The 10,574-nt window shown below is 43.2% G+C and overlaps 1 protein-coding gene across 1 annotated transcript; it reads right to left on the minus strand.

Moving 5' to 3' along the window:
- Positions 1-584: 584 nt before the first annotated feature.
- Positions 585-2,466, minus strand: Tmem174 (transmembrane protein 174). The gene is made up of 2 exons (XM_074077307.1): positions 1,762-2,466; positions 585-1,595 (listed from the first exon to the last, which is right to left on the minus strand). The coding sequence occupies exons 1-2, from the start codon at positions 2,385-2,387 to the stop codon at positions 1,490-1,492; spliced, it is 732 nt and encodes a 243-aa protein (XP_073933408.1). The 5' UTR covers positions 2,388-2,466; the 3' UTR covers positions 585-1,489.
- Between the last annotated feature and the right edge of the window lie 8,108 nt (positions 2,467-10,574).

Here is a 10,574-nt window from a genome sequence, read left to right on the forward strand (position 1 = left end):
CTCTTTTAAGAGAAATCGGAATATCAGTTTGTGAGGAACATAAGAATGGAGAGAGGAGTAATAGAGGCAGATCTGTAGGGCCTGCTAGTCAGTATGCCACTAGTGATCTGTATCCTGTCCTTGTCATTTAACTTCCTCCTTAGATGCTCCTCGACTAGGAATCCAGGATCTCACGAACATGTTAAGTGTGAAGTTAGTAAATGAATCTATAAACAGAATCATATTTTCCATATCCTACTATCAACATGGAAAAGAATATAAAAGCAGTTTTGCCCCTAAGGTATAATTTAAATTATATGTAAATAATAGAAATTATCTTAGTCATATCCTTGAAAAACTAGATACTTCTGACAGAAAGTAAAAAAAAAAAAAAAAAGAAAAAAATCAAACGGTACCAAAACTTTAAAGAATTGCAAACTTCTATATCTGCCTTAGAATCAGTCACCCTTACCTTAAGGAGCCTTATCTTTCTAGCCTAAGGAAAATATTTTCTTTTAAAACCGAGTGGTTTAAGCTGCCTCTTCTAAAGTGTGCAGGTCTCTTCTGGTTGTTTATTACACAGTTTGGATTCAGGAGGATTAAGGACATGAACTTTTTTTTTTTTTTTTTATGAAGAAGGTGAGCTTGTCCTACCCATAAAGACTGTTGCCATAATTCATGGCTTTCCAGCTAATGTGACAGTTTAACTCTAATCTGGGCACTTGGAGATGGAACTGTGTTTTGTTGGCCGTTGGGCAGTTAGTTCCTCCCCAGCACGGACCTCCAGCTCGGGGTCGACCAAGAGCCCATTCATGTGGGCTTCAGCCTTGCAGAAGAGAATATCAACAGCCAAGAGTCACTGGGATGCAGTGATGATAACTTAAGAATTTATTCACATCATAGCTCTATTATTATTTCTTCTATATGGTTTACCCAGCTATCTGATACTATTCTAGCAGGAGACACAATTTTTATCATATTTCACTGCATTCATTTATTTATTTTGCAGCCTTTAAGAGATCCAGAGTACTTAAGGAAGACCAAAATGGCAGCCAAGTTGTTTGGGGTTTGCAAGTCCACTTTGGGGCCCAGCACAGGGGCTGGGGAATCTCTAGTTGAGCCAGTTTTCTCTTCCCTGCTTCCTTCCCACCTCATTTGCACCACTCTGGAAGCTTCCGGGTCTCAGAAGCAGTGATGTTCCTTTGGCTGCTGAAGTGAAAGCAACACCACCAGACACCAACAACTTCCCCAAGGGCAGAGGGTAGGTCGTGGGGAAGCAGGCAAAATTCTTGCTCCTGAACCTTTCTTAGGCAGGGGGATTCTTACCTAAGAGGATGTTCCCAGGCTAACCTATTCTTTACCAATCTGGGACATTTTGCCCCCTATTTCCTTTCCCTTCCCACCTTGAATGATATCTGTTGGCTGCCTGGGGCTGCTCTGCTGCTTATCCTCTGAAGGTCACAGGATCGAGCCCTCAGGCATCAGGTCACAGGATTTAGCATGACAGTCTCTAGCGAGGGAGAGCATATATTTCCTCATAGGGGGGAGGAGAGAAACGGGCACCGTCCTCCTCTTCCAGCTGTGTATCTTCCAGCTGGTTGGCACCAGGGCTGGGCCTGAAATATGAGCAGAAAACACAGACACCTTACAGACTCAGTGCCACCAGCCTGGGCCACAGGCTATACAGAGATTTGCACACACGCCCCACCTCCTAAGCCAAACCCAGCTGCAGACCATGACCGTGATGGCCGGGGAGGAGAGCAGCCTCCATACATGTCATACCTGTCATTTCCACAATCCATGAAAGGAGGGTGGTCCTCGCCCTCCACAAATGCAGTGTTGTCTTGAGGATAGATGGTGCAGTACTGAGGGGGTCCTGGCGTGGCAGCTGTGGCCCCACCAGGGGGAATGAGACCACAAGCGTTCACCATGGGCTGCAGATAAGTGGTGTTCATCCCCATCGGTTCCTGAGAACTGTAAGGAGGAGGGATATACTGCACCACAGTGGCCCCGTGGAAGGTGATGGGCTGGTTGATGCCAGTGAACACAAACGATTGTCCTCCTGCTGTCTGTTCTGAGTCCAGGACTCTCTCCTCACTTTCTTTGCACAATTGGCAGGAGAGCATTTTGAACTTGCATACGGCAATCAGGATGAATGTCACCCCAACTGACAGCAGAATAGGCCCGAGGAGCTGGGTCCACTCAAAGTGGGAGACACCTTGGTACTTGATCCAGCCCATGACGGTGAATGTGATCCCCACCAGTCCCAGAAAGATGCCTGAGAAGAGCAAGGTGGCCCCTGCCTTGTCGTCGTCAGACACCTGGATGTCAGCAGTACTGGGTGTGTAAGGAGTGACGGAGAACACATTGAGAGGGAAGTCCTCCAGGCGGCTGCCACCATGCTCCATGGCTACTCACACGAGTGTCTGCTTCTTGGAGGGGGACAGGGCTTGTGAGACGGGAGGAACTGCAGGTTCAGGTTAGTTATAGAAGACCTTTGGCCTTCTGTGTTTAACAGAGTATAACAGGCAGAAGGCTGACCTTTGTTTAGAAGAATAAAGGTCTGAGAAATGAAGCCTGAAGTTTTGTCAGGGATTGCCAGCGAGTGGAGGTCTCTGTTTTGCAAGCCAATGACAAACTGGCTTTCTAATTCATGTTCATTCATTAATTCATTCCAAAAACACCTCTCAAGCTGCTCTGTTGCCAGCAGCAACTTTTCTATAGCCAAGCAAAGCTCAGCTCTATGACAGGTCTGTAGAAATGGCAGAGCTGCCTCCAACAGAGGAGGGGGCTTGATGTGCCCACCCCAGGAACCCAGCCTAACTCTCCTGCTGGATCAACCCTCATTATAGTTCTTGACTATATTTTATTTTTATCTACTTCAGGAATCTGACTATTATGATATTTGTCTTACTCCATTTTCTGTTGCTGTAACAGAATACCAGATTAGGTAACTTTTATAAAGAAATTTATTTCTGACAGTTCTAGAGGCTTCCAAGTCTAATATCAGGGTGCCGGCATCTGGTGAGGGTCTTTTTGCTCTGTCATAACATGGGAGGAGTCATCACAGGGTGAGAGAACATTAGTATGTCTGCTCAGGTGTCTCTTCCTTTTCTTATAAAGCCACTGATCTCATCATGGGGTCCCACCCTGATGACCTCCCCTATGCCCAATTATCTCCCAAAGACCCCACCCCCATCAACATATGAATATGTTTCCAACATATGAGTTTCGAGGGGGCACACAGTCAACCATAGCAACACTTAAATGCTAGTAAGAGTTCTCACAAAGCTCTGAACGCCTGTCCTTCCTTGGCCATCCCCGGGTTCCTTTTCCTTTCCACATTTGGGGTATAATTCCAGCTTCAGGAGAGGAATGACGCCACAGGAAACCTTTCTGTCACATCACTGGCAAGGTTACATAACCATCAACTGTGGCATGGCATTTCCAGGACACATGCTTTAGACATTCCCTCCATGGTGGCTGCACAGTGCCTGGGCTCCAAAGTGAGACAAACAGTTGCAGTGATGAGCTTGCTGTGTTTTTCAGCCAAACCCAAGCTGACTTAGAGATCACTTAGTCTTCAATGATATTATCCATCATTCATGACTGCAGAACTCCAAACAGCCCCTGGAACTTCTTCCTCTTCAAATAAGAACAGGAGCTTTCTTCCTTTTCTCAGCAGGTTTTATTCAAGCTGCTACCTCTCTTCGGTGGTTTAATATTATAACAGTTTCCTTTTGCAGAATGGAAAGAGTGGTCCTCTTGTCTAAACTTCCCCCAGAATAACCTGAGCCACTATTTTTTTTTTTTACTTTTATTTAACCAGTTCTGGGGATCAAGGTCTGGCTCCCTTGCATGATAGGTGCTTTACCACTGAGCCACATACACTGCCCTGGACCACTTTTTAAAAATCTAAGCTTCCAACTCAAACCAACAGACCCAAAATACCTGTGGGAAAGGTCAGTAAGCCCCAGAGGATGCTTATCATTAGAGAACCTTAGGGATCCCTGCCCCAAGTTAATCTCAAATGCTCTAGAAGGCCAGGGACCATTTTCCTCCTCCAAAATGTAACTTCTTGCTACAGGACAAGGGTGGAATCTTCAACTTCACTGCCAAGCAGAGGGGAAAGTCAGTGAGTGACCCCTCAGGGTCTCCCAGAGGTGCCTAGAGTATCAAGGCTTGAACAGCCTTGCCTTGGGGATGGGCCCTTTCCCACTGAGCTAGGAAAGAGAGCTAGAAAAGTCAGATTTTCTCCTTAGTCAAAACTGTATGGTCAGCTAGCCTGACATTCTTTTTAAAAAGCTAAGCTCTCACTGGGTAGCTCATGCCTATAATCCTAGCTACTCAAGGAGTGAAGATTGGGGGTAGGATCACAGTTTGAGGCTGGGCCTGGCAAAAGTTCATGAGACCCCATCTCAACCAATAAAAGTTGGGCATAGTGGTACATGCTCTCACTAAGTTATGCAAGAAAGATAAATAGGAGGATGGGTGTCTAGACTAGCCTGGGCATAAATGACAGGACCCTATTTGAAAAATACCTAAAGCAAAAAGGACTGGGGAATGGGTCAAGAAGCAGAGCACCTGCCTAACAACCACAAGGCCCTGCATTAAAACTCCAGTACCAGCAAAAAAAGGAAAAAGAAAAAAGCTAGGCTCTCAAAACTGTTCTTCTAAAGCACTCAGTTGGGCTGGAGGAATGGCCCAACTGGTAAAGTGAGTTCAAACCCCAGTGCTGCCAAAAAAACCACTATAGCATTCAGTTTATGTTTCCCATTTGTCATTAGCTATTACATATTTTATATTGTATTGTATTATATTTGGATATATAATATATATCCTATTTCTTCTGTTTCTCTGGAGAACCCTGGTATGCAATGATACTTAAATATCCATGGCTAAAAGTAACACGACATGCTCAGCCAGCACAGACAGGAGAATCACAGTGCAGAACTCTGGGGTGTAGGTTGCTCTTCTCCTTTGGCGAGCAGCTCGTGCTTTGTTACTGGGTCCTGGCAGAGACTAAACACTTCCCTATGGGAAATGTACCATCCCTGGCTTGGCTGCCTACCATGAACTGCATGCATCTAACTCACAAAGCCTAAGCTTGACAATGCACAGCAGTGATTGGCCATAAGGTGGAAATGGTATCTAAGGAATGGCGTGAGAAGGTGCAGAATGACAACTACACAAACAGGTGGCTCAGATCTTATGCTTTGCTATGAGCTAATATGGTTTAAGTGTGCCCCCCAAAGGTTCATATGCTGGAGGCTTGGTCCCCAGTGTAGCAATGTTGAGAGGCGATGGACTCTTTAAGGGGTGGGGCCTAGCAGAGATGATGAGGTCTTTAGGTGGGATTAATGCTTTTCTCATAAAAGTACATTCCCATTCTCACAGGAAGCCCTGCTCCAGTGGGTTGTTATAAGCAAAACTAGCAGCTCACCTGCATCTCTCTTGCCGACTTGCTCACACACGTGCCCACTCTGCATAAGGCCCATTCCCTTTCTGTACTTTGCTGTGTTGTGATACAGCCAGGGGACCTGCATAGGATATTCATGCCATGCAGTTTTGACACTCAAGCCATCAGAATAAACCTCCTTACTCTACAAGATACTCAACCTCAGGTATTTTGCATAGCAGCATGAAACAGACTAAGATACATTTGCTGCATTGTTTTTTTCTTCAATCCAAACCTATAATCTAATGGAAGTTCTTCGTAACTAGTTGACTGAGGAGAAAAAAACTCAGGTCTGGTGTGCACATTATTCTGCACACAAGTGGTCTGCTGAAACATTTATAACACCAATCCAGGGTCCTGAAAAGATACTAGAGCTAGCACAGAATAGAAATCCTACCAAGTAGAACTACATGCAATAATTTGATTGTCCATCTTGTCTGAGCTGAGAGATGGCCACAAGTATGTATTGGTGCTGATGAATGGCTTGGTTGGATTTCAAGAACTTGGAAAGAACAGGATTGGAATGTTAGCAACAGGAGCTCAGTGGAAAGGTGTATGGAGATCTCAGAGTGAGCCCAAGTATAAAGACAGTTGAAAAGAAGAGAGTTAACAGAGAAAGGAGAGGTAGAGGGAGAGAGAAAAAAGTACACAAAAAGAGAGGTAGAGAGTTAAGAGAGAAAGAGAGAGAGGTAGAGAGAAGGTATAGAGAAAGAGAGGCAGAGAGAGAAACTCATCAAAAGGCATCCCCTATACATGAGGCTCCTTCTAGTCAGGTGAGTATGTTGAGTTCTATGGATATCAGTCAGTCTTTCCCCAGACTTCCTGGACTGTACATGCTCAATGAGCCCATGTACAAAGCTACAATGATAAAAGGGGTGGGGAATATGCATGAGTTCAAAGAAATGGAAGCCAAGTTGGCTCTCACCATTATTGGGTGCCTGACCTACCAAAAGCAGAGACCAGGCTGAGTCCTCAATGTGACACTGTTTGACATTGATTCCATTGGGCTCCTTCCACCAACGAGAGGAGATAACATTTTGACCTCACTGGAAGAAAAACAGATTCTGACTATGGATTTGCCTTTGATACATCTCCCGGCACTACCATACCTGGACCTAGACAATGGCTTGTTCACCGTGCTGGTTTCCACACAACATTGTTTCTGGTCAGAGAATTAGTTCACAGCAGAAAAAGTACAGCAATGGTCCCATGTGTGCCTGGTGCTGTACTTCCAGAAATACAACACTTCTGAAGACATTGTCTGAGAGTCTGAATACCCACTAGTAGTTTGAGGTTTTACATTCTTTCTTGAACATACATTTGAATTTTTTATTACATTTCATGCCAGATGAGGATTGCTTTTAATTCTTTAAATATTAAAATTATTTGCTATCAAGAATAAAAAGTGAATGTTTCCTACATCATAACCAGAGAAGTCTTATTAAAAGGGCACATTCCCAGGCCACATTGGAAACTAGTGAACCAGAAACCCTGGATGTGGAGCACATACATCTGAACTAGTTTTATAACCCCCCACCAGGAGATTCTTGGGTGTATTGAAGAGTGAGAGCCACTGGGGTTAGAGTAAGATGTTATTGCATTGAATACACCAACTTGGGAACATTGTCCAGTGGCCAGGCAGTTTCTCTGTCTGGTACCTTAATATTTTTAGAACCAAACCTCCCATAAAATGAAGTAATTTTTCACTGCTTTTGTAGTACTTCAGGCTAAAATCAGGAGAGGTGCCAGATATGCTGAAGAGGCAGAATGATGCCAAGTTTTCAGATGATCATTAATGAGCATTTGTAAAAGGATAACTTGTCACCAAGAACCTAAGTCTCTGGTGTCACTTGGCAAGCTGGAAGTTCTCTCTAATCTCACAATCACTCTCTTAAATACTCAGAGAAATATTCATGCACTGTAAATTTCGATAGACTCATGAGAGGATGTGGCCAGGCATGAATAAAATACCCAAATCCTGCCACCTATGCTACTATCCTTCCCCACGAAGGAACAGAAGCATGGGGCAACTTCACTGCGATGGGGCTTGAGTTATGGAGGGTCCTGAATGCAGAGAACTCAAGTACACTTGGCAGGAGCACATGGTCAAGGCTGGAGGCCTCCCCTAAACTTGAACTTGACCACAATAAAGCATGGGGAAAGTGATACGCAGAGAGGATCAGACCAGGCAGGTCCTCTGAGGTCAAAGACATATGGAGGAGAGTGAAAGAGTCCATGAGAGATGTTGGTATATCCTTCTACCTGCCAAAATGTCCTGCTCTCTCACCACAGCAGCCATGTAAAAAAGAGTTCCACTCACACAAGTGACCTTGCGAACAAGATCCAATAAATCTAGAATTTAGCCAGGAATATTTATCACTATTCCTTTTAAAGAAAACCAAAAAATAGAAGCCTAGATCATCCAAGAATTTCTCTGGTAAAAAAAGATTAATTCTTTTACCATTAGTGCCACATTTTCTTATTATAAATATACTGTCACAATGACTTGCAGTCTCAATGATTAAGTCTCTTCAATTTTTGAACCTAATTTTTATTGTAGGGCTCTCACATATAATAAAAACATCTAGGATTTTCCAAGATGATGGCTAGAGGGAGGAAGCAGAAAGCGTACCTCCTAAAGTGAAATCCTGGAGAGACGCTGGAGACACACCTTGCAGGTAAAACCACCGAGAAGAGGCAAAACTTTGACCCCTCCACACCTCCAGCCTGCGCAGAGAATCTCCACTTCACATTGAATGGAGAAAACAGGAGGGCCCCCTGGGCAGCTGCCAGACGCCAGTGCCCAGACAGCTTGGGAAGACGCAGACAAGGTGAGCTAAGCAGTACATAGCACTCCCACAGACAACCCTGGGCCAGATCAGCATAGCCCCCTGGACAGACTGATCCCCACCCAGGAAAAAAAAAGAGAAACTGAGTAATAAGCAATAAGAACAATATAGACACATTGCAAAGAGGGTGGGGCACCCTGAGCACCGAAGATGAAGGGAGGGGAATCCCTCACAGAACTGTAAATAAACAAGCCAGGCTTGGCCGGAGAGGGCGGGAGCAAGGGCACGAGCCCAGCAACCAGGAGCACGAGCCCAGCAACCAGGAGCAGGAAAGTTTGTGAGAGTGGCGGAGAGAGGAAAACTCCACAGGAGAGGGGAGAAGAATCACCTCCCACGTGAACTGGAAATAAATATGCTGGCCTGAGAAAGCAGGTGCAGTGTCACCTCCCCCAGCATGCTTTGAAAGGGGAAAGCTTGTAGCAGTGGCATCCATGCATAGAACTCTGCATAAACAAAGCCTGCAGGGCCAGGTGAGAGTTAAGCTCATCCAAGAGATCTGCATAAATAAAGCCTCCAGAAACAGCAGGCTGACAGCAGTGGGCAGGCAAGCCACAGCTGCAGATAGCCATTCACAGAACTGTCTCCAGACTCTTTTTATTTAATTATTTTTTCTTTTCTTTTCTCTCTCCCTACCTTTGATGAGATAAGAACCGAACTATACCTGCATACTGAAAAACTTACTGAAACTGTATTGCATTTGAACTTGGGACACTTTGTGGGTTTTTTTTTTTCTTATTTTGTGTGGTTTTGTTCTATTTTATGTTACTCCTTTGATGAGACAACTACAGAACAACATCTGAGGTACCATCTCCAGGATTGGAGGCTGAGGGACAAACACCAAAATTATTAAGACTGAAACTTCATTGCATTTGAACTTGGAGGTGTTTTGGGTTTTTTTGTTTTGTTTTTATTTATTTTATTTTATTTTATATATATACATTTTTTTCTTTCATTTACTTATTTTTTAGTTTTATTCTTATCTTTATTCTTTTTATTTTTTATTTTCAATCCTTTCTCTGTCTCTCTAATGACTTTTCAGCTTATAATTGATTAGTACACTGTCTCTCCCTGTTTATATCTTTGAAACTTTGTTTGTTTGTTTCTTGGTTTTGTATTTTTTCTTTCTACTTGATTATTTGTTTTCCCTTTTCCTTTAACTTCTTTGCTTTCCATCCCCTCTCACCCTTCCATTCTAAATATCACTAGTGCTAGTATTACAGCCAGAAAATACTTAATGGAACACAGCACCAGGACAATAACAACACCAAGGGCAATGACGGGAAGACAGAAAAAGCAGGGAAACCAGTTTCCCCACATCAAAAAATTAGTACAGGAACCAGAGGGAAATGAAGAAAACAGATACTCAGATCCAGACTCCAACAAAATGAAGATAAACTATGCCAAAGAACCCAATGAAGCCCACAAGAATAATTTAAAAGAAGACATACTACAGGTACTCAATGAGAATTTTATAGAGATGATACTGGATATGGTCAACCAAAACGTACAGGAGACACTCAAGAAATTCCAAGACAACAAAAATAGAGAATTTGAAAAAGCAAAAGAAGAAATAAAGGAAACCACAGAAGCACTGTATGTGAAACAGAGTACATGATTAATAAAGAGATAAATGAACTCAGGACAAAAATAGACAACATTAAAGAGGAAATGACCAAGGATATGGAAAACCTCAGAAAAAAGAACGAAACAGAATTGCAAAACAAAACGGAAGGCCAATCCAGCAGAATAGAACAAAAAGAAGATAATCTCAGAACTCAAAGATGAAATGGTAGTTAAGGAAAAACCGAAGAACTATTAATTAAACAACTCAAGACCTGTGAAAAGAAAATGCAAGAACTCACTGACTCCATCAAAAGACCAAACTTGAGAATCATGGGCATCAAAGAAGGAGAAGAGGTGCAAGCAAAGGGAATGCGTAATATACTCAACAAAATAATAACAGAAAATTTCCCAAATCTAGAGAAAGATACTCCCATACAGATGCAATAGGCCTCCAGGACACCAAACAGACCAGATCAAAATAGAACTACCCCATGACATATCATCATTAAAACAATAAGTACAGAAACTAGGGAAAGAATATTGAAGGCTGTAAGAGAGAAAAAACAAATAACATACAAAGGTAAACTTATCAAAATCACAGCAGACTTCTCAACAGAAAAAATAAAAGCAAGAAGGGCGTGGGGTGAGATCTTCCGGGCACCGAATGAAAATAAATTCAACCCCAGGACACTCTACCCAGCAAACCTATCATTCAAAATAGATGG

The sequence above is a fragment of the Castor canadensis genome, chromosome 6 (genome assembly GCF_047511655.1).
Source record: "Castor canadensis chromosome 6, mCasCan1.hap1v2, whole genome shotgun sequence".
NCBI classification, from domain to species: domain Eukaryota; kingdom Metazoa; phylum Chordata; class Mammalia; order Rodentia; family Castoridae; genus Castor; species Castor canadensis.

Bases quoted from the DNA above. Each gene is read 5' to 3' on its own strand.
- Tmem174 (XM_074077307.1), bottom strand. From the start codon at position 2,387: ATGGAGCATGGTGGCAGCCGCCTGGAGGACTTCCCTCTCAATGTGTTC. The intron at 1,596-1,761 runs GTATGACATGTA...CTCATATTTCAG, and splicing joins ATGGATTGTGGAAATGACAG to GCCCAGCCCTGGTGCCAACC.